The 24,691-nt window shown below is 35.5% G+C and overlaps 1 protein-coding gene across 2 annotated transcripts in view; it reads left to right on the top strand.

Annotated features, from left to right (window-relative positions):
- The window catches only part of FAM114A1 (family with sequence similarity 114 member A1), a 32,928-nt gene extending 9,440 nt beyond the window's left edge, over nt 1-23,488 (top strand). Inside the window, exons 4-14 of one of the 2 annotated variants that reach the window (XM_057371651.1) lie at nt 3,475-3,588; nt 3,750-3,856; nt 5,986-6,120; nt 7,888-8,040; nt 9,206-9,329; nt 13,583-13,665; nt 14,727-14,894; nt 15,974-16,113; nt 17,354-17,426; nt 19,408-19,461; nt 20,897-23,488. In XM_057371651.1, coding sequence (XP_057227634.1) covers nt 3,475-3,588; nt 3,750-3,856; nt 5,986-6,120; nt 7,888-8,040; nt 9,206-9,329; nt 13,583-13,665; nt 14,727-14,894; nt 15,974-16,113; nt 17,354-17,426; nt 19,408-19,461; nt 20,897-21,007 — 1,262 coding nt within the window. In that variant the 3' untranslated portion in view covers nt 21,008-23,488. Of the gene's footprint in view, nt 1-3,474; nt 3,589-3,749; nt 3,857-5,985; nt 6,121-7,887; nt 8,041-9,205; nt 9,330-13,579; nt 13,666-14,726; nt 14,895-15,973; nt 16,114-17,353; nt 17,427-19,407; nt 19,462-20,896 lie in introns of both variants that reach the window. The other variant, XM_057371650.1, reaches the window with a different exon arrangement.
- The last annotated feature ends 1,203 nt before the right edge of the window (nt 23,489-24,691 follow it).

The raw sequence follows: 24,691 nt of genomic DNA, 5'->3' as shown, positions 1-24,691 counted from the left end.
TTTTTTTTTTTGGTTTTAACTGCAAGGAAGAGAAATTTTGTAAAGAAATTTTGTCCCCATGGTAGGACACAGGTTACAAAGGCTATGTGGTAGCCGGGTACAAAATCTCAGACTCCTCCTCCCCATCTGTACTGCTGAAGCAGGGAGTCCAGTTGCCTGAGAGTACTTCTGCCCTGGGAGGAGAAGGAATCAGTGGTTCCTATACAGAGTGGTTTTAGGTTTCAGACATGCTGAACTGCCCTCCAGAGGTGTCTGTTTGCCTCTTTCAACTCTGYAGGGAATCCAAAGCTACTAAACTGGGAGGTGAAAGATAAAGACAGCCTACAGTGAAGTGGGATATATCTGACTAAAGCATTTGTGAGTGCTGTAATCTGGCCCTGGGCAGATCAKGCAAACCAAAAGGCAGGTCATGTTGTTAGGCACTGCTTGCAAAACCTTCCTTTTCAAAGGACAGATCCCAGCTAGCAACATGAACAATAATATTCTGTTGAAATTAGAGGCAAGAGAAACGGAAGCAGTAAGWCAGGGAAAAAGCCTGCTTTCTTCCAGAAGCTCACAGTTAACAATACCTCTTGCATAGCTCTTTTGTCTCTGCTGTTACAGAGGAGTAAATGGAGATGTCAGAGGTGTCAGCTCAGTTGCATTACCACACCCAGTGTAACAAAAAGAGTGCATCTTTGTCTCTAAATTGTAGACTTCTCTCCCATGACCTCTTTTATTTCTGTGCCTTTTGAAATTAYGAATAATCGTTTTTATTTCCAAGGCAACATGCATTTCTGCAGTGTTTGTACACAAATGTGTGTCTAACGGTTGCTTCAGTTGTGGTCTTCTGATCTCGTCTGGTTTTGTTGCTGCAATAAAACATACATGTCATACAGCTTAGTTCAGCAAAGCTACTGGTAGCTGACCTGGAGTATTTTCTTATTATTCTAGTGCATGTAACCACAGCCCTGAAAATGCGGCCTTTTGTAAGTCAGTAAATATCAACACAGCAACTGTGTSCTTTCTTTCTCTAAGTGTATTAGCTTGTCTGCAAAACTATGAGAACCAATTCTAGGCTATTAAAAAATCACAGAAAACAAGTGGGAAATTAATCTGAAAATGCGTAGCTTTTGCATTTTTTGCTTAATGAAATGCAATTTTGAATTTTTTGCTTAATGTTTATAAGGGGTTTTATATGACTTTAGGACCATAGTATTTTGTTGTCAAATCAAGTCAATTAAGTTAATGGAATTATAGAACTCTTGCTCTTTTCTATTTTTTATGCTCACAACTTGTTAAAAGAATGTGACATGGAGAATCTATTATTTCAGTTTAAGAGCACTATTAATAGTGATTTAARTGAGCCCCAGACATTTGGGGATTAAATAAATGGCTCCAGAATCTATCCACACTAATATTTTCATTTAATTCATTAAATTATGTGGGAGATGGGGATTAGACCATGCAGTACACTGCTCTCCAGTATCTGCATTGGAACAGAACTTTTGCAAAGTCAAGAAATTATCCAACAATGACCTAAATACTGTGGTGCATAACCTGGTATGACCTGTACAGTTGAACACATTACTGTATTTTGTAAGACAAAAATAAAATAGGTAAAGGTCATATTTTCTTTAGACAGGTAATGGCATTTTTCTGCCTAGGCTGTTTCAGTGTAAAACATTAGGACCTCATGCAGATTATGAAATTCTGCAGGTCTGTTCCCTAGGGGATATGTGTTCTTTGTGTTTACTTCCAGATACTCAAGTTTTCTTGTATGGGATCTTTCAGTTGCGTTGCTTCACAGATGTTTTCTATATTTATTACTGAAATCACAGAGCACCTGATGTGTACTCCATCTGGAAATCACAGAATCGTAAATCTAAACTTTCCTTTTTCCTACTCCATTTCAAATAGATTTGCTCCATCTTTCTTTAATCAGATGTTCAAAAAACGTATTTGTATGTCTACACACACATACACACACACATATATGTATATGTTTATTCAGAATGCTGCAGAGCACTAGGCTATTTTGCTATAGTTAATATCATTCAGAAAAGATGCTTTGAACTTCTCCAGTGGAATGCACACAGTTGTGGGAAAATGTGAATTACRCTTCATGAATCATGCTTAACTTTGTGCCTTAGATGTCTAGATATCTGCCTGGCCATCTTTTATTGATGCCTTTTCTGAAATAATGCCTTTTCTGAAAATTCGTCTATGTGCAGTTCAGCTTAACCAAAGAAGAATAAARTTGTCATTAGCACTTCTCCTATGTAGTTAGGTAGGTAGCTGAAGCACTCTGGATTGTCCTGCTGTTAGATGTGATCAGTTTCATGTGAGATGCAGTAACAGTGTCCTGTACAAGATAAAAATCAAATCGTGTCGCTGGAGCTATTTCATTTTGTATTGTAAAGAAGTATTGCTTGCCTGGTTTGTTGTTCACCTGTTGCACCTCAGAAACTTCCAGCTAAGGAAGATTACAAGCTGCATTGCTTGTATTGAGAGAAGTATATCATGGACATATTTGTGGACATATCCAGAAGCAAACTAGGCAGACAATTTTAGAGTAGTCWTTTTTTAAGGGCAGCATTTTTCAACTACAGTTCATGCAGATTGAGAAGATACTGCTTCCCYTTGCTGACTACCAGTCAGTCTGTCTGTCCTACAGCAGGTTATTGCTAGTCCTTGTGATCTGCTCGTGTAAATAAACTGTGTAGAAAACCAACAAAGCAATCCTGTTCTGTTAAAAAAATCAGATAAATGGTAGCAACATTTATACTTTATATGAAAGTAGACCACTTTAACAGAGAAATAGGGAGTCACTGCATATGCATCAGGTAAAGGTAGTAAAATCTCCGTAGGAGATCAGCTGCCCCCGGAGCAATAGTTCTGAGTGTGCCCATTGACATGAGACTTTGCAAAGTATATTTAAATGGTAACTTTAAGGAGATACACTTTGGAATTTTACTTCAAATGAGCAACTAAGATTAAATCCTGAAATACCTTTAAGGACCAGAGCCGGTATTCCTAAAAACATAGCACCTATGCAGAAGATTGAATAACAAAATCCTTACCTCTGCCCTGCAGTCACACTCAGTCCATTTACTTAGGGTTAACTGTTCTTTAATTCTGCAAACAATGTGAGATCAAACCCTATGGCCTTAGGAGGAACATCAGTTTGTGTTTAAACTGATTGCAATAGAATATTTAGCATTTTGAAGGGCAGGGAACTAAACTTATGTGTGGCACTGAAATAACTTTTACTTTCCAGATCCAACATAATTTGTGTTATATTTTAGCCTTATCATTTTTCTTCAGTTAATGTAGATACAGTAGAAGTGAATTATTAACCTAGAAAAAAATAGGCAACTGAGGTAAGTTTAGTAGATATTTTGATTGTCATAATTCATGAAGTTTAAGAATACTATGCAGTGTTAATAATTTAAGTTTTYAAATCATATAGTCTAAAACATGCCCCTGCTACAGGTCATGGGATAACAGCAGTAAAGGAAAAAGCAGGAACTACCCTAAGAATTCATAGCGGAAGTTCAGCATCATTGGAAACAGCAGAGCCTCCTGCAGCTGAAATTCCAATTGCAGGTAAGTTTAAGTCCACTGAAATTGGAAAGAAACTTTTGGACACTGACAAATTTCTTTTATTTACAAATTTTTTCTGTTTTGGTCACAAAAACCAGTTCACTGTAATTTGTGACTTGCACAGTTGAAATTATGCTGTAACCTGCTTTTTTTTCTTTTGTTAGAAGCAGAAGATTCTCTGGACCAAAGCTCTTCTGAGAATATTCCTTCTTCTCCTTCATCTGGATCTCGTGGCATGCTGTCAGCTATCACTAGTGCTGTACAAAACACCGTGAGTCATTTTAGCTGGTCTCTCTGCTCTAGATATTTTTCATTATTTTTAGGTTCAACTTCACTGTAGGCCACATTTTTTAAGTTACAGGTCTTTGTAAAARCAGTTCTTTTGTAACCTTTTTGTTTAGAGTAGTTTCCATGACAAAATAACTGTTAAATTAAACTGTCAAATTTTTTTAAAAAGGTCAAACAGAACTAAGTCAGTTACTACTTTGTCACCAGTTTGAGTGAAAAAAATATGGTCTTCTCCTAAACTATGTAGAATTCTGCAGATTCTTGGAAAATCTTTTTTATAATTGTACTATCATCTTATTTTTGCATTTTTTACAGATACAGTGTAGTGTTTTGCTGTAGAGAAAGTGTCATAGGATTTGTTGTTTTTGAAGGCAGATAAAGTAAGAAAATACTCCATTTGCTTATTTTAWGGCTTTTACTAAGCTCTCTATTTTTAGTCTCTGGCCTTTACTTCCCTATCTAGTCTTTCATTTTGTATTAGCCTTCCCAGAAGGGGGTCTGATTGCAGACTCAGTGGGGCAAAATCTTTCGTTCACAATTCTTTCTTTCCTATCACACTGTCCTTTTATTTTGTGTGTTGCACTTCATCCTTTTCTCTTTGTCTGGACTTCAGCTTTTGCAGAATCCTGTATCATACTGTTTCCAAATAAATTTTCATGTCATCTTCTTCCCCAACTATTTTTGCMCCTTTCAGCATGGTGTTCCACTTAAAATTAAAAGAGATTTTAAATATTGGCTGTAAAAGCATAGAAGATTAAGTCCCCACTGAGCAAGTTTTATGAAGTGGGGAGTTTTATGAAGTTCTTTTTTAGTGTGCATTCAGTTCACTCTAACATGAGTTAGAGTGCCTCATTACTCTAACATCAAAAGATTTTGGGAGCAGAAGGAGACGCTTATAGATTATTCCTAAGACTTTCTACAGAACCTGGATCATATGGTTGGGGAGAGCTGGGCACCGGTGAGATTACTTGAGTATTATATAAGGTTTGCAAATAATAGAAATGTGCTTGTAGGCAGCCTGGAGAGGCTACTATTTGATAGTGATCAATGTGGTACAAAAAGAATCACCTAAGGTTTCAGTAAGTCACTTTTAATGCCATTTTAGACTTTGGTTGGGATTTTCCATTATATGTCAGTTTACATCAGCATTTGAGTATCTGACACACACATAATCCAGGTTRAAATGGAAATCTTTAGCCAGTGGAATTTCTTCATAAAAGAAGTGTACATAAAAGACACAGGAAAAACATAAGTATTTCAATAGACAGTTCCAGAGTCATCACAAGTCTTAACATTTTACAAGTTGGTAAGGCAGGGTCTTCCTGTTCATGATGGACCTTGCTCCATATTATTCTAAACATTATATCTAAAACATGTTCTTACAAACCAGATGCTATTGGATGAAATTAAAGTGATAKTCACAGAATTATAGTCACAGAATAGTTAGGATTGGAATGGACCTTAAAGAGCATCTAGTTCCTATGCCTCTGCATTGGACAGGGGCRYCTTCCACTMAACCAGGCTGCTCAAAGATTAATCTCGCCTGGCCTTTAACACTTCCACGCGTGGGTCATCCACCACCTCTCTGGGCAGCCTGTTCCATTGCTTCACCATCCTGTGAAGACTTTCTTCCTGATGCCCAATCTAAATCTGCCCTCTTTCAACCTAAAGCTATTCCCTTTTGTCCTCACACTGCTTGCCCTTGCAAGATGTCCCGCTCAAACCTTCCAACAGCCCCCATTTTTGGTACTAGAAGGCTGCTAGAAGATCTCCTCAGGCTAAACAGCCCTAATTTTCTCAGGCTGTCTTCACAGGAGATGTGCTCCAGCCCTTTTATGGTATTATTAATTTTTTTTTCTTATTTACAAGAATTTTTACATTTCCTCTGGTGTAAGTAGTTTCATTATCTGGAAATATTTGTATGGTTCTTTTTTTTTTCTTTTGGAAAATGTATTCAGAACAAAGCAAGTGCATCAATCCTATTGTTAGTTAAGGTATAGAAAATTAAGGGACCTCAGTGTTCAAAGACAATATCTAAAAAAGCACTCCTCTTTACAGTTCATATTCAACTAAACTGAAAAGAGAATAACCACATTCCATTATTTTATACAGGGGAAAAGTGTATTATCTGGAGGCTTAGATGCTTTGGAATTTATTGGGAAGACAACCATGAATGTCCTTGCAGAAAGCGATCCTGGATTTAAGAGAACCAAAACACTCATGGCAAGAACAGTCTCACTATCTCAGGTTGGATTTATTTAAATACTGCTCTGTCAATGCAATTTCAGATTCTTCTTCCAGAATTTCACATGCCTCAGGGAAAGGCTTTATTTATTGCAGTAGATATTGCAGTAGATTGCAGTGGCTGGGCTCATGGAAATAAATATTATGTTTTATATTTGCTCTACTTTATTTTTCTTTGCAAACCACAAAAGATAATGTAAAATCATCTTTTCTGCATAATCACATATGCAAGCTGATTTAAATAAGACAGTGTATGTGGTGATAAATCATTACAGTTTGGAGACAGAATCAAATTGTTGGTGATTTGGTAACAGCTGTAAATAGATATCTTCCAGCCTAAATGTTACTGTTTTACTTGGAAACCAGTAATATTGGAATATGACATATGTTTCATTAGGAATTTAACCTGTAAAAAGCTGTATCTCAATGTCCATCTAACTTAATGGTACCCATACGCAGTTGTGGCTCCCATGTTTTAAAGCTCAGAGATGCAATAAAAACAGAAGTGTAAGTGCTGTCAGTACAAAATAGTTTCAGTTCTCCAGACACTGAGAGGAGGGAGGCTGGGGAAAACAATAGACATTGAAAAGGAACTACTGCATGTTTACTTCATTGTAGAGAAGAGTAGGTTATTTTTCTTTTAATGAGATGTTTCATTTTTACTGTTCATCATTGTGAGAGTTAACCARCTTAAGCTGTTATAGTAGATCAAAGGCAATCAACTCTCGTGAAGACCCACAGGGTTAAAATAAGCTTTTGAGAATATCTCCTTTCACAACGTCCATGAATTTGCACATAGAATCTGAGGCAGAATACAACAGAAATGAGTTCTCATGCAATATCAGTTTTCAGTGATTTTTTTCATAAAACTTTGTGAGTTAGCTTTTGAAGATGGTGGCTTCATAGGAAAAATGTACCATTGTAAGTCTTTTGTAACAAATTAATCACTGARTAGTGTAGAAATTTTGAATGATGGAATAATGTAAGTGGTGGGAGTTCACCCCGATTCAGAGACTTGTATGTGACCTAAGATGCAGTTCAGATATATTTACCATCTTTACTGTAGCAAATTCATGAGAGGCYATTTCTTTCTAGGAGTAGAAGGGAGGTGTAGAAGATCCTATTGCATACATTATTCTATCGTTCTTATACACTGATAGAAGTGTATTAAAAGCACTCCAAAATATACCCAAGTAAATAGAGTGTAGTTCTGCCTGACCTTTTGTACAAATCATCAATTTCTTTTGTCAGTCCTGCTGTTACATAAGACTAACTTTAGTATTTAATAAGAGTATTTCACAGGAGATATTTATGTCAGTCCACTATTTATGCAAGTTGGTGGGTAGGTCCTGAAAATAATACTTCTGATTTTGTGATCTGTAGAATTGATTGCATGGCTCTTTAAGGCCACAGATTAAATAGTCCTTTTACTCTTATTATTATTGGTGGTGAAATTTATTGTATGGTTTCTGTAGCTGACATTGCTTTTGAAAATATAAGCAAGGTTGTTTCTTTGTTCATTGTTTCTTAGAGAAAGATGGTTAGCAATTAGCCTTGGGAAAACCCCAATTAAAATACTATATAAATATTTTATCAGAGAAAATTATCAAAATAAAAGTTAGCTATTTCATTTCTAAAATTTTAGCTCTGCAGGTGTGATACAGTCTCAGATTTTATTACTGCTTCTAGACACACAGAAACAGGCACTAATAAAATCTGTCACACTTACAGCACTCTCAATAAAACATGGAATGATGTATATTTTTACAGCTATTGCGAGAAGCTAAAGAAAAAGAGAAACTGAGGCGGGCCCAGCAAGTTACAGTTGAAAGAACAGCACATTATGGACTACTTTTTGATGAATTCCAAGGTTTGTCTCATCTTGAAGCTCTGGAAATCCTGTCAAATGAAAGTGAAGCTCAGGTACAGTATGTAGACAGCATAAATTAATATGTTTGGTAAAAAAAAAAGTCTTTACATTAATTTTATTTTGCAGATGTATGTAAAATGAACAGTAAGTTTTCCACCAACTTCAGAGAAAGCTGAATTGATTCTTTGGGCCAGCACCCAGTATTGAAACTCCATTTCAATACACCTAAAAGTTAACTACAAAATTAATTCAAAACAAACAACTTCATGACTGGCAGGCATTTTTGTTAAGACCATATGTAGTGTGCATTTTTCAGCTTATGACTCTATGCAGATGTCTTGCAAATTACTTGCAGAATTTGCARGGAGGTTGAAATCTTTTGGTTTTGTATCAGGTACAAATACTTAAATTCAGGAATTTCAGACCTACTACACGTGGGGGCTAGTCAAATAAAATTAGTTCCMGATTATTTAGTCACTTCTTATTGTGTTAGTTTTTAAAGTTATATAAAACTACGCCAAGATACTATTACTGAAATTATACTAATGAGGCAGTGTGTACATCTCTCAAGCAAACTTAACCCCGTGAAACAAAAAGTAAAAATATTAAAAAGTAAGATTTTTTATCAAGGAGAGTAAGGGCATTACTCTTGGCTTCCATTTGTGGAGGGAGCACTCTGCTCATGGGATTAACACCATGTAACTGCACTACAAACAGTGATTCAAAGAATCTCCATCCCTCTTAGGTGTGCCATYCTATTATATAAGCAGGGACTTGCAGATTCCTGAGACATGCAAAGACCTGTCAATACATTCTTCAGAATGGATAGACTTTCAATAATTTTGGCTGCATTTTGAAGGTGGGAAAACAGACCTCTTTTTCCAACTCCTCCTGTGAGTGCTCAGACCAATCACTCTGCCTGTGCTTTCTGCCTGCTGTCTTCATCCAGGCAATCCTGCCTGTTACAGTGTGCAGTTAAACCATAGATTTGTAGTTCAAAACTCGTGTTCTGGAGGGAATTAGAGACCTGATGATCTGGCAAGGCTGGTGCAATTTTTGTGATACTCAACAAATTCTGTTGACAAGAACTAAAAATATGTCTAAGTTGGAAGGTTAGAAACAGGATTTGAACATAATGGAAGTTTCCATTTCTTAGTCTGTTTTGGATTCAGSCTCTACATTAGCATTTAATAATGCTTACTGTCCTTTCTTTTACAGATTCAGTCACATTTAGCAACACTTGATGGAGAACAGTTGGAGACTGTGAAAAATGATTTAATTGCTATAAAAGAGATTTTTGTTCCAAAGGAATTAGATAATGAAGTGGTGCAGGCACAAAAAGGTAATTAGAAATACAGAGACTTAACAATATGAATAATTGTTATTTCTTTATCTAGTAATGGAAAAAAATTATAGTCTGAACTGTAATTTATGATATCCTAATATCAGGTAAGGTATTTGCTAAAATTAATACTCTAAAAGTTCTGGAAGCTGGTCAGTGCTTAATTTTAATTTATATAGTAACTGAAGTGCAAGATACAGAAAATAAAACATAGRTCAATATCACAGTGTTTTGCTATATCATCAGTGAAAGCAAAAAAACAAAAGCAAACAATAACTTTTTGGATAATATCTGTTCTTACAGAATCTGTTTACGAAATTGAATAATCTGAAAGTCTTGGAGTACTTAGAAATGCTTTTCTGTTCAGTCACTTCATCCTCACTCTGCAACATCTCTTGTTACATGGGGAAAAGATCAGAGTGTCATAAAGAAACTTAGGAACCCTGAATTTTTTAATGAAAGTCACTYTGAAACACAGTAGGAAAGATGCTTTAGAGATATTGCTTGGCAAGACCTGGCTTGTGGAGAAGGAAGTTAGAGCAGCATTAACCATGCTGTAACTGTGACATGGCGCAGTGCTGAARAGAATGGGCTGAGCTCACAGAAGTTACAATATAATGGGGGGGATGCTTTGGTTAGGGGCAAAATAGGTGTCTTAAACAGGTCAGAAACTTCAGCATTCCCCCTAACAAAAAGAAGTCAGCTTAAAGCTGGCACGGTTCATGTCTCCAGGCCTGTGAGATCCATACCAAACCTCTTAGAGCAAGCAGAAATAATCCCCTTGACCTGAGTGAAGACTGGCTTATGCCATTGAACACGACATTGTTGTGCTTCAGAAACAAAGAAACATAAAAATGYATTTCTTCCCCATCCTCTTGATCTTCTCAGGGGTACTTGGCCCATAAAACGTACATTTTGCAAGATGGTGAGGTACCATTTCTTTAGCCTTCAGAAAAGTTAGAGAAACTGTGTTAACATCCACATGTTCTAACAGGAAAGTAATTTCTGCTCAGATTGCTCTTTTTGGCAGTGCTTACTCAGCTTGCCTGAKCTCTCTCACAGGGAGCTCATGATTTCTCATTGTGGGGGACAGCAAGTGCTCAGYGTGAAGTCTTAGTATGGTATTGTGCTGCTTTTTTTCCCCTCTTACTTACTCTTTAAAATCCCACATTCCTCTATGGGATTGTGAGAAATAGAAGTCAAGAAAGTGCATTACCTGCTTAGGAGAGAGATGTATGTTGTTCCTTAATTTCTGCAGAAAACAGTTCCTTGCTTTGAAACCAGCTCCCAGGAGAAGCTCTGCTCCTTGCACAAAATAATGTTTTCTCTGAAGGCCAGAAGTTCTGTTTTCTTCAACAAAGCACTGCTGCTTGTCATGCTGCTTGAAACATTTACAGGCGTTTTGAGTGGGCTGCAACCAAAGCAATGAGTACCTTAAGRAAAAAAAAGAGACCAAATCAAAGTGTGCTGCTGGTTTTCCCCTGCAAAAGCAAACCACTCATCAGTGAAAAACATCCTCCCTCCTATGACAGTGGAAATAATAACCACACACATGTTCTTTCTACCTTACAGCTGAATGGATGTTACTTCAGGCAGCAGTGCAAAATYATTCACATCCTTTGGTGTGATCAGGCACAAGGTTTATTAGCTTTTCAACTACAGATATATTTCATTTATTAGTATTAAGTTGGATAAATTTTAGTTCCACTAGAGGAACCAAAAGAATAGGAAGGTAAATCACTTCTCCAAGTAGCTTTCTGTTAGGGCTGAGCCAAAAGTTCTGTACACACATTAATAGGTTCTACACTAATAAAATCAAGACAATAAGCCATATCATCTTTTAWTAGTGTATTTTTTACACAGAATTATATTTTTTCTTAAGCTACCTTGTATAGCAAGAGATAGCAGGCTATGTTAAATTCTCTGCAGGAATTTTGATTTTAATCCTCCTTGTTAAACAGGTTACAACTAAGTTGCTTTCCATAAGATTTTGATCTATGCTTCCTAATTCGATAAAAACTGGGTTTTTTTTCCTTTATGTGAGGAAGATAGGCCCCTAAAAATACAGAAATTAAACAATGTTGTTTGAAAGCATTAGCTGATATTCAYTGAGCAGTATTTGGAAACAAGTTAATTACCACAAGTTAATTATTGATAATTTGTCATCGTTTTCTCAGCATACAAGTCATGTTGTTCATATAGTGTCATTTTCCATTACTGTATATATTCAGAAAAGAAAAGAAGAATAGGTGGGAGAAAACCCAGTACTTTGCATTTAAGTGTTTGAAAAGGGTGACCATTTGTTTTATGTAAATTCTCAGGATCCTGTCTTATCATAGACTCAGAATCTGAATGAGTTTCTGATGAGTTAGTGCTGCTTTAAGGCTTTCAGTCCTGTAGGAAGAGATATTATTGCAGTGATCTTTGGAGGRCTGTTTCAGGAAGGGATTTGGGCTAGGCTTTGTTCTTGCAACTTTGAAACTCRAATTGGAGTATTTTTTGTGCAATGGCTTAACAGTCAGATAGGTGCAAAATCGATACAAAAAAAAAGAAAACATGTATTTTTTGATGCAAATAACAGAAAGCCATGCGCAAACCCTTCTCTCTTATGTTTCCTCTCACATTGATTATGCAACCCTTTTATGTATTTTTCACTGCAGCTTCATTTTATTTGTTTATGCAATACTAAGAGGAGAATATCTGAAAAAGTAGCTTTACCTACTTTTACCTTTACTTTGAAAGGCATTAACAGCAAAAGTTTCATATGTGAGGTTAAGCAGGACAGTAACTAAAGTTATATTCAATTGAATATCCCAGTTATCAACCATTTTGGTAATTTTGCATTGATGTAGTAAACTGCTGATCTCTTTTCAGCAAGCTGCCATTCATAAAACAATTTGGCATTGATTAAAGAACAAGTGAGTGCAGTGTATTGCAAAGCCTGAAAATCCTATTGTCAAAATGTATTGTCGTAAGGACAGCAGTGAACTGAACTCCATGCATCTCTTTGGCCTGCCAGAATACAAACTTCTTGATCTGTTCCCTTGTGTTAARACATAAGCTCGGTCTCTCTTTTGTTGTAGGTGAAGAATTTTTTGTGCTACACACTAACTTCTTATATAGCCTCAAGGATGGACACTCTTTTCAAGCAAGAAYGAAATGTCCTTCCCTCCAGGAGAGTATAATCTGAGTGTCAGATTTTAWCACCTTTCCACATGTTGCATTATACTGTAAACAGTTCTACTAAAGTCCCCAAATTCATTGGAGACTAATAAATTTCTGCTTTTAAGCCCAGTACTGAAGATTTCCTTAAAAATGGAAAATCTGACCCTACCTAATGAATGAAGAAAAAAAGTGAGAATATAGCAAGACGCAAAATTATTTTTTGAAGTAGCTGGACTTTTATCAAGTTTACTATGGGGGGTCTGACCTTCTAGTGGCATCAGGTCAAAGAACTGGATTTTGTATATTCCATCAGGAAATCTTGTCCAAACTCAGTAAACACAGATGAACAAAACCAATCAAAATACTAATTTTTAGCAAGTTGGAGCATGTTAGAATATGTCAYCTGCAAGTTGTCAAAGGAGTATATGTAATAAAAATTAAGTTAGAATATGAGTTATACTTATCTTTCCTCAAAAATCCTGTGAAATAAAAGAGCAGATTCTTTGAGGCTCATTATTTCAAAGTAAACCAGAAARCATTCTTCATTTAAGCAAATCTCAACCTTAAAATAGAAAGAAAATACACCTCTTATCTGTGGTTTGCAGGCAGGCAGAGCAGTAGAGAATATGCATGAACAGTATGTTTCYGCTGAAACTTATTTGTATCTGGTCGTGCTGCAGTTTTTATTCCTTGGTTTGAAAGAACAGCTAGTGTCTCTTCTTTGGTTATTTTCTGGGTCATGTGTTTTTTGTCAGATAACAGGGGGTTATGCAGTTTCTTGCCTGCTTTTGTGAAGCTTAGTGGAACTTACGATGGGATAGAAAAAACAGTTGAAGTGTCAAGCTGGTGTATCAGGTTGTGCGGGGATCCCTGTTGCTGGTTCTGTTCTTTATTTGAGCATTTATGTGCACACCCCACACACATTCCTTTCTTGTGTCACTGCCGCGGTTTTTCAAGTGCTGGAACACTTGGTGAAATTATTTCACTAGATATATTTGGTGAAATTATTTCACTAGATATATTTGTTCTTATAAAATATTATAGCAGTAACACACTAACAAAACCTGTCCTGCTTTTTCTTGCAGCAGACATGGGAGAAGAGTTTGTCAGCATGCTCACGGAACTGCTCTTTGAATTGCACGTTGCTGCTACTCCTGACAAACTAAATAAGGTTAGCACCTCTTAGTGAGTTGCCTTYAGTTTCATGGGCAAAAAAGAAGGGCTTTGTTCTGAAATCTGACACAGGGCAGTACTCAGCTCACTTTAGATAGCTCAGAAAGCAAAGTACAGGAGGTTGAGACTAAAATGTTGAGTATAGAAAAGCTTTGACAGAAGTGAGATGAGTAAGGCAATGCAGTTGGATGAGCCCTTTCCAGTGTTAGAGAGCCTTGAACCAGGGGTGTCTTAGCAGAACAGGGCTCATGAGCACARCAGATTTGTTCTGGAAACAAAGATCAGGTTCAGAATAATTTTTCTTATTTTCAAAGTTAGGTATCCAGAAGCTGGTCACATAACTAGTCACATTTATACTATCAGGTCTTTAAAGCTTTTAAAAGATCCTGTACTTTGAAGCTGATCAATCTGCTCATCTGAGGCTCAAATGAATGTTTGTATCTCTAGCTACATAGATAGACTATGGATAACTAGCTTAGGTTTAGGTCTTAATGTATTTTAATCTAATTTGATGTTAAAAAAAAATCCTAAATTTTCTACTAAGCATAACAGTAGTCTCAAGTTGTATAAAGCTTCAAGACTCTTCAGCTTTGATCTACTTTCATGCCTGGGAAGACAGCTCAGGATACAGTGATTTTATATTTATTTTTCCTTTAAGAATTTAGTGCATCTCTCTTATTTCTCCTATTTTTAAAAATTGTTCATGCACCCTTCTTATTTTCTGATTTGGGAAACAGTGTAAGAAAAAATTCTCTGTAAATTCATTTGAGTGATACCTAATAAAGCAAAAATATTACTCTGGAGTTAATGCCAGCTGTATGTCGTGATTAGGAATATCACACCTTTAGAGGAATTATCCCTGGAGATGATCCATCTTTATGCAGTCAGARATGCTTTTCCCTATGATTTCTTAAATATACACTTAACTAAATGCTTGATATATTCAAATTTCTGAGTGTAAAAAGGAAGTAATTAAATGTATTGTTAATTGATGTTCAGGAATGTGATCTGATATTTGCTTTTCAACTAAACTTTGGGGTTGGGTTCTTTGTTTGGCAGGCTAGGAAAAAAGCTCATGAATGGCTGGAAGAAGCCAGTTTGTCTACCCCAGTAGATATAGAAGAGGAGCTAAAAGAAAAGCCTGGAGAACCTTGTGAAGAAAATACTCAAAAAGATGATAAAATTGACAGTGATAAAACCAAARCAGACAAAAGCAAAACTGTGGAGGTAAAATAACTTTTGGAGGATAAGTTTCATTAAGTTCATTAAGGATGGAYATATTGCACATTCTCTATCACATTGTTTTTATTGTTTTATATGTGTGGTTTTGTGTGTACACATGTGTATGCTCAAGTTACAGTGAGCTCTGTACAGATGGATTCTCTGGTGAAATGTCAAACATTACATGCCCATTGAAAGTTGTATCTCAACATTTCTTGTTATCTCCTTCTCTCAGTAGCAATGCATAGGAAACAATGTTCAAACTATTTAAACAGTTTAAATTATGAACAGRCAAAACAGAATTGTTTAACAACTGTGCATTCTTTTCATGAAAGATAGCTCTTAAGGCTAAAAGTGTTGTGTTCATTTAGATAGTCCTGATAATGTTAATTGTAATTGAATATTTTCTGTGAAGTTAATAGCAACTTGTGGTTGCTATCTTCGTCAACATTATTCTTTCTAATAAGAAACTATCTGTCATGTTTCCTTACAAAARAAGTCTAAAGAAGCAGACACAAAATATACACTGCATATATTACAGATTTTTATGGGATTGCAAATTTCAAACTGGCATCAGCTTGTGAAAGCTGTAACCCCATAGTGCTATGTAGAGATTTTTATCATTGTTATAAAAACCACTTTTTTATTGGGCAYGTTATCCATTTCTGCTCTGGAGATTCAGCTGAGGGGTGACCGAGTACTTTTGRTTCCATGGGAAAATAATAATGATATGACTTTTTCTAGAGTTTAGGTATCTTTCTGTTTGTTCAGATCAGGTTTAAAAGKGGTACGTTAAAAAATCCAATACCCTGACGTAGTTCCCAGCCAAGTAAATGGTAGACTTGATCATACCAATTTTTCTGAACAAGTAGAAGGTCTGCATTTTATAGTCTGTGGATATTTCATTTTCCAGTGTTGTTTATGAGAATGACATTATGGCTGATATTGCTTCATTTTGTGTGTGTTGGTATTTCCAGCTGGGATAGGAAAGGTTCCTATGTTTGAAATTCTTTTATGCATGTATCTATAAATACATTTATTAGTGTTGTTATCATTGATTATATTATTCCCATTTTTAATTTAAGGAAATATACATGCTGTCCATTGAAAGTCTGGCTGAGGTAACTGCTCGTTGTATTGAACAGCTTCATAAAGTAGCAGAATTAATTCTGCATGGGCAAGAAGTAGAAAAAACAGCTCAAGATCAAGCAAAAGTACTGACAAAGTGAGTATTATGTACTTCATATATGAACATTTGACATTTGCATAGAACTCGTGAAGTTCTGTTCAGCTTGAAGGCTGAGTAAGTTCATGGATCAACAAACAGCATTGGCTTTAGGGGTCCTGATGCTATATTTTCACATGCAGTCAGGTTATATAGGCTACCTGTCAGTTTTTGACATGGCTGACATATGTATGTTTACAAAAACATGACCTATACACAGGCTAACAGTTGTTTCGGCTCCAGCAAGCAAATGTACATGCCAGTTTGGGTTGCATTTCCTSTTCTGTCTGCAGAAGATGCTGTGCTTGCATATATGGAATTTGCTRTTAGAGTGTATAATGCACTTTTATTGTCTGCCAATAGAGTTTGATTATATAGTACTTATCTGCCAAAGATACACAAAAATCAATCTGTTGTTTTAAACCATTTGTCAGCAACTTCATTGTCAACCACAGTGAAACAACCATCTGTCTAGTGGAACTCAAAATTCAGATCTCAAATTCTTTGTAGTTACCAATTCTACCAATTACAGCAGGTTTTGATGTTAGGATATTTTAAATAGTTGAGTCCTAAGTAAGTAAAATATTTAACTATGGGCTTTTCCTTACAAAAGCTACTAAGAAAAGCAAAATCCATAAGAACACTTCAGTGTAAAACAAAGCACTTCTGAARTATTTTTCAGAATCAGAGCTAAGGTATGGTGCAGCTTCCAGGATGAGGCCCTATGGGATGCACTTGTGAATGTATAGGAAAACTATGAAAGGTCTCAGAACATAACTGGATGTCCTTGTTCTGTCATATTTCAACCACAAAGTTCTTTCCCTTTTAGCACAGAGTAGATGTTTTATTGGTCACATAGGAAACCTCTCACCTTTCTCATTCAAGTTTGATTTATTTCTAGCAGTATTCCCAGGAGCTGTGTTGCTGCAATCATCAGAAAAAYGGTAGTTTAACTAGAAGTCTAGAATTTAAACAAGTGAAGCATTGCACTACTGAAAAAGACTGGTGTTTGCAACAGCATTACATCATTTTGCTGCTGTAGTCAGCAGTAGATTTTTCAGTGAAGAAACATAAAAGCTTTATTGTGAACAGTCTATGCCTAAATATTTAAAAAATATTTAGAATCAAAATTCCTTTAAGAACATCTTGACTTCCAAGATAAAGTTTATCATAGAGTAAATATCCATTGATAGATCAAGGATGTATTTTGATATTTGTCTTTCTCATTTTTTTGAACCAGTTTRACAAGTGCCATGTGCAATGAAGTTTCATCTTTATCAAAGAAGTTTACTGATTCTGTAACAGCAGCTGGGGTAAGATGACAGCATTTCCTGTAGCATTTGGGCTTTTTTTAACATACTTCAAACCTTGAAACTGAAATTCTTACCAGAGTCAAGTGGCTTTATATCAGCAAAGAGGCCACTTCTTTTCTCAGAGCATTTTTACAGCAGAGAAAGTTTATAAGCCTTGAGAGATGACATTCTGTCCCCTGCCTTCTAAAATCTCTCTTTCTAGACACCATTTCCTGTTTTTCCTGATTACCACTCAACACTTCCTATCACACTGAAGGTCCCCACAATTGAAGTTCCACAGCTTGTTGTTAATTTTTTCTGCAGCTCAGCCTATCCCTTTTGAACATACTTGTGTAAAAGCCATTTACACATCATACTTGCTGTACCTTAAGATGGTTTCACAAGTTGTCTTATTACCCTTTACTAAATCTCCTGCCTTAGCACCACAGTGTTTTCAAAAGATTTGAGAGATTAGAAAATCTGATTGGTCCATCTTAAAAAAAATCACTCTATCACAAGATATTCTGTTTAAGAACATCATTTTATCTGTGAACATCTTTGCTAGAAGTAGTATCCTGCCTTTCAAAATGCTTCAAGGATGACTGACATCTCAGTAATATAGCAGGATTCAGAGATAAAATTTGTGCTGTTGCTGAMAATGTTCTGTAAGCATCAGAGGAGAACAAATTCTGGTTCTGCTGATTGCTCCAAATTTCTAAGGAAATTTTTCCAGTTCTCCCATAAGCTCTTCCAGCACATCTCTGAGCATGTTTTTTCATAACTATTTTTAAAGAACATGATTTATTTGGTTGCTTTTATTCTGAATAATTTACATAGCTTCAGATTACTCTAGGAAAAAGAAATGCTTATTTTGCATTTTGGGATTGTATTTTAGCATATATATGTGGGACACTTGGAATAAATACATACATAAATATGTAAAAATAAATTGCACACAAAATATTAAACTGGTCCACTAAACAGTGCATTTTGTAATGGATTTTCTAATACTGAGAATAAAAATATACTTATTTTCTCCAACAGTCTTTCCTAGGTTCTGCCATCTTTCTCCAAACTCAAGTTAAGATGTTTTGTGTTTCTATAGATCTAATATGAAGGCTACAAGGTTGTAGAAATTCTTCAGTTAAATTAATCAGTATTGTGTATCATAAGTACAGCTTATGATAAAAGAGAATTACAAGCACAGTATTGTGTTCAGTGTTGAAAGAAAACATCTCTTGCTGGAAGTTACTGTTTTTCTGAAAAACCACAATGCAAAGAAAAGTAAAAATAAAAAAGGCAGGAACTTTTGCCTTTGTCAAAAGCAGAGGAGCTAATGAATCTTGATTTTCTATCCTCTAGTAATGTCACTACTCATTGTATCCATCTTTCTTCCTACTGGTGGTCGAGAAAAATGTCATACAGGCTGAGCTGTTTCACCAGCCAGCCTGCACTGTCCAGCATAGCATGTGCTGCCTCCAGTTTGGGGATCTGAATTTCACCTGGCTTTCCTTCTGTAGGGGAGTTCATCTGGACCTTTCATTTTGTTCTAATGACAGATATTTGTATAACTTCTAAGAGGTTCATTTTCCTTCTGACAGGTGTTTTTCCKTTTTGTGTTCTTGTTGATGAGCAARGGGTTAAAATTTTTGTAGGATGTGAAAAGGTCACTGATAGACAGATGGACAAACAATGWCTTTTCATAAATCTCACACTTGTAGGAAAGTAGGCAATTTGAATCCCTATGGTACATGAATTAATGAAAAGTAAAACCCTGKGCCTCTCTTAGTTCATTGTRTCTGTGGTAGAAATACRTAAGGTCTMCTGAGGTGTGTTTGAAAYGTAGACTCAGTAACCAGGAATATTGACRTAAAAACTTTGAATAAGAGTCAAGGTAAAACAAGACCTTTATAGAATTCATAAGACCACATCTCAGATATCAGTACATTTCTTATAAATGTATTTCTTGACCTGGCATTTCATTCCGTTTTCTGGTTTACAGAGCAGTATGAAGGCTGAGGTTCTTAACCCCATGATCAACAGTGTGCTACTAGAGGTAAGCTCCACCTCTTCACATTAGAAAATGTTCTAATAGAATTATTTGAAATGAGACAGGCATGTTTATTTCTAAAGGAAAATCTGTTTTTAAAGTGATGACAATATCATTCTACCTGTTCAATAAATGTCCCAATTTGTGTTCAGCGTTTCCCACAAATGCATAGTAGTAAGGTTGCATTTATTGAGGATTCTGAAGAGCTATATGATTGAAGTGAGGCTGGCCAGCTCTGAAAATGTGCTGCTATATTGGTCAGAGCACAGCAACAAGTTRCAGTTTCAGACTATGCTTTCCTCTAAAATTTGCATTATAGGTATGCTACAGTGTTTCCCATCTACAGGCATTAGATTTCTGCAAAGATTCACAGTCTAGCAACAGCCTTGGCCAGCACATAAATAACCATGTGTCAGACTACCGAAATGTTTATGAGTGATTTCTTTTGTTTGACACCATGATCTATTTTTCTTCAGAAAAGCAAAGTGAGTAAAATGTACTTCAATTCTATCAAGAAATGTTTGAAATGAAGTAATATCCTCATGAAGTCCTAAAAAACATAGTATCTGCAGCATAAATTTTAAACAAATTTTTAACAAAATTTAAAACTTCTAACTAGTTAGATCATGCTTCTCTTAAAATAGAAGTAAAGGTGTAGTAATGACCATAAATTGTCATTCTGTATTTAAKAAGTGCATTCTCTTAAAAAGCAGAAGATTGCTTTAAAATAAGCAATGTTGCACTGAATTAACAATACCTTTAAGGAAAATAACAAAGTTGAATATAGCTGTAGTAAAGACTACTATACAGTTCCTTTTGTTTTAGGGTAAATTTGCTTTTTCTGCTGACTTATCTTCCTGTGCTCCAGGAGCACAACATCTGGGAACGTTCAGAATTGTTGAATAYAGTGTTTTGTACTTCATAAATCCCATATTTGTATACAAATATATATTAGTACAGCYTATGATAAARGAGAATTACAAGCACTATACTCTTCAGTATTAGAAATTCCAAAAATAGTACTACATGTTAAAGCCATTTTAATTCAAACTGTTAATTTCAGTGCTACTTCTTCCACCTACAGCAAATTCAAAATTAGTTCAGTTGATGAAAAGACTAGGTGGTTTGTGTTTAAAAAGTCAAATCTACTTCTGAACATTGTGGCATTTCATTCTACTCATATTATCAACAAAACTGTTCAAAAGTTCAAACTTAGGGGAAGTCAGATTTTTGTACAGTGAAWCAGGATGTGCTTATTAGCTGAAAGCTGGTGTAATTTATTATTTTTCTTATCTACAGATTCTGAAATCTTATATGAAGCCATGTGCTAATAKAGCATGATGCAGACATAAAAAAGAAAAAATAGAAAGGAAAAAGATTGAATTCCTGAAGTATATGGCAGGTGTACTGATGAACCACATRTTTTCTCTCTCCCCATTAGGGCTGCAACAGTACTACTTATATTCAGGATGCTTTCCAGTTACTGCTTCCAGTTCTGCAAATTTCCCATATCCAGACCAGTTGTTTGAAAGCCCAGGAGTTGTCAGCCTGACAGCAGCCACAGACCCAATGTCTTTAACTGTGCCAAGAGAAGAGCTGGTATGAGAGATGTCTGGCCACTAGATCTCTTTGAAGACACTAAATGCAGTTTTGCACATACAGTACTGAACAACATTTTAAAACTCTTTCAGACTTTAGAAGTAGTTAGTAGAGTGAGTAATTTTTTTTTCAGTATAGTTCATGCTTTGCATTAATTTAARTAGAAGTTTAGTGATATTAGCTTTACTTAAACACAGATTTAAATGTTGACGCTTTCCGTTGTAAACAATGTATGGAACAAATTAGAATGTAAAGTCTCTTAAAACACTTCACTTAAAATGACCATTTCTATTGTTTGTATTATAAATGTCAGTTAAAAATGTGTATTTCAAAAGCTGGTTTCAGTATTTAATTTTTGCCAAGRTGAACAATTTATCATAGTGTTGAGTTTGTTAAATATTATTTCCAGTAGCAAATAATAACATCAWATTAATATGTACCACTAACATAACACTTCGTATTAAAGGAGTTGCATAGCAGTAGTATTAACTTTACTAAATTAAAATTATGGAGGATATGCATAAAGAATTACAGTGGATAGAAATTTTCTGAGCCAGTTTAGAGTACGGGTATAACTCTCTATTTGCTGACCCAAAACTTTATATTYGTTTAGGTCTATTTTTTCATTTTCCATTCACTCCATTTCTTCACGCCAGACAAAAGTAATCTTTCTAATATGCAAGGGATATAAAATTTCCACTTTGTTTGGCAATTGAAACACCTCCTAAATAATTTTCTCTCATATGTATTTCCAGATTAGCACTTTGGAGTTTGCTGATACCTACTGCTGACACCTAGTTCAAAAATAGAAGTTGTAGTAAGTTATGAGAGAATTGCTTTGGGTGTGGAGGTGATATGTCAGAGCAATCACATTTTTTCCAAGGCAATAGTTAGGCAGGGCATAAACAAGCAACAGGAATAACATTTTGTAACAGCACTAGCATCATGCTAGTTTGTCCACATCTTTTGCTTAAAATCCTGAGCTGTGGACCTAAGAATTTTAGTCTAGTTTACCTCTCAGACAGGAGAAACTTTCCAATATTTTACRTAGCCTGTTCTCTTGGATTTTTGCCATTTATTATGTTTCTTTCAGCTATTTTGTATTTTTTTTTCTCTTGATATACTCATGAATTGTATTTAAATGCTAATTTTTACAGTTAACGTTTTAATATGTGTAAGTTTAGGTCATATATCATAAAAATAATGAAATACAGCCTGAGGAAGTTTCTGTGTTTGATAGAAAAGGGAAACCATGTATCTGCTTTGCACATGGACTTCTTTGAGTCCAAGTAAGAGAGGACAGACAGATCTACTTGTGTTTTACACTAYTATGGTGTCTGTTCTGCTGTCACACTCACTGTGACTTTTCCATTTTTTATTGTTTAGAGATGAAATTTTCCCTATCCCTGAAATAAGGTTTATTATGCAAAATCTATTTTCTGGCACCCTGTAATTTAACAGACTTATCTTTCAGGGTAAGTAGAGGATGTACAGTCTTCAAATTCATTTGTACAGGCTGCATATAATATCAGAAGCATCCAGGGATAATGTYTGAAATCATTGAGGGGCATTCTTAAAACAAAGATTGCTTGTCTGAGATACATCTTACTAGAAGTTTCACTGTCTTGCTTAAATTACACATTTATGAATTAAGTACCTTACCCTGAAGTAAAAGAAACTATAAAAAGTAGTGTGGGGTCTTAAAATATAGGAAGGGAAACAGGGCAGGATATGAGCATATGGATACTCCCATCTGATCTTAGATTCAGTCATTTTGTCCTAGGAAAATGGAACRTTTTATCTTTAAATCAATTTTAGGTAAATAATATTTCAGTAGAAAAGTACTATATGGATGTAGCCAGAATATTTTGTTTACACTGATTTGTATTTTTCCACCACTCAAATAAATAATTTGAGATAYTGAACTGAGACAGTACATTAAAAGGGAGTGGTTTGAAGAATAATGTGATGGAAGTATATTCTCAGCGAAGTAATTTACTTTCTGATTTTGTGATTAACCTTTGGAATGGATTTTAGTGGGAGACTGACAAAAACAGATGTGTCCTTAAACTTTTAATGTATTCTTTCTTTCATCATTACCCTTTTCCAGGTCAGTACATTGAGTGTGCCTTGGCACTTGGCAAACTATTAGGTTTAAAGTACTCTTGAAAATTACCTGTTCTCTTGAATAGATGTGTTTTCCATGGCATTCCATTCACTTTTGAGCACACCCATCCAGAAACAAAGGGGGCAGGCTTRTGCACTAAGTTAGAAATTTATCAAGATGAAGCATAAAGCAATGTCTGCATACCTAGAGCCTTGCACATGTTCCACAGTTACAGGTCATCCCTGAAGAATGAGCTGGAATTAGACTGTTAGAGAAATAATTTACTGTATATTAAGGATATATACTTATTTTTTTGGTGGTTGGGTTGGTTTTTTGTTTTGGTTTTTTTTTTAAACAAACCAAAGCAAGCTGTAAGCTGTTTACTGCTTTTTAGGGTATAGTCTATTCATGTRTAAACATGTCTTCCCCATGAGTTCCTCCTACACTTCAGCTTCCATTGCTAGAGACAGCTGAACAAAAGAACTGTCTCGTCCACTTTTTTTCATGCTGCTGAAATCACTCACTGAAACCATTAATATCTTCTTCCACAATGCACCTCAGTCATATCATACAAAATCACAGTCATTACCAGTTGGGATGGTTTTTAATGATGTGTGTCACCAGTAGTGTCCAGTGTCACCCACCAGTCAGGATTCATAAAAGTTCCAAGGAGTCTGAAACGCCACAGTATTTTGATTGACAAATACAGATTTTCCCCTTTTTTTCTGATTCACAGAAGTGTTTTCATCATACCAAGCATTCACCCAGCTCATAGGATTATCTTTGAGACATTCCAGYTCTATTTCAAATGACAGCCCTGTCTTTTCTGTTAGTCTCAGAAGAATGTAAAGCGTGGAAAAGGACTTTCCTGAGTTCTTTTTAAAACCATCACGGAGCAAGGTTTACTGTGACACCATCAGCCAGTCTGACCTACTTTGARGTTCTTACTGGAACYGGAAAACCCTCTGGACTTGAAACAYTTTATTCTGTCTCAGGTCAACCTTTGTTGCTGAAGATGCTTTTATTGTGCAAATTGTGCATTTTCCATGCTCTGTCTCCTACTTCAGCATTCATGTTGATGRTGGTGTGCAGTTTTAGAATTAAAATTTGAAAATAAAATGTCAAAGATTCAGCTGTATTAAAAAGATGGGATATGAAAATAATTAAAAAAAAAAAAAAACATGTGCTCTCTGAAAATAGGAACAATTTTCAAAGTTGGATTTACAGAAAAGCCTCTAAAAGAATTTTTTAGCATTTCTCAGAATAATCAAGAGATGACATCTGATTAGCTCAGCAGAACTGGAATAACAGACTTCTGAAGTAAAATGAAAATCTGTATAAACTTAAAGGAAGTTGAAGATGAGAACATTAATAGACTAAGAGCTCGAAGGAAAGAAGACAGTTATATGATCACTCTGGTTGTGCAGTGCTCATTCTCCTTCTGTTGCCTGCACTGCTGAAGTCCCTGAGCACACATTTGCTAAGAACTCCTTAGTTTCTCYACTTTGATCTCCTCTTCACAGCTTCCCT

This window comes from Malurus melanocephalus, unplaced genomic scaffold (genome assembly GCF_030028575.1).
Source record: "Malurus melanocephalus ecotype Western Australia unplaced genomic scaffold, MMel_1.1 scaffold_151, whole genome shotgun sequence".
Classification (NCBI taxonomy): Eukaryota; Metazoa; Chordata; class Aves; order Passeriformes; family Maluridae; genus Malurus; species Malurus melanocephalus.
The sequence above is the reverse complement of the archived record's forward strand: the minus strand, read 5'-3'. Positions and strand labels throughout refer to the sequence as shown.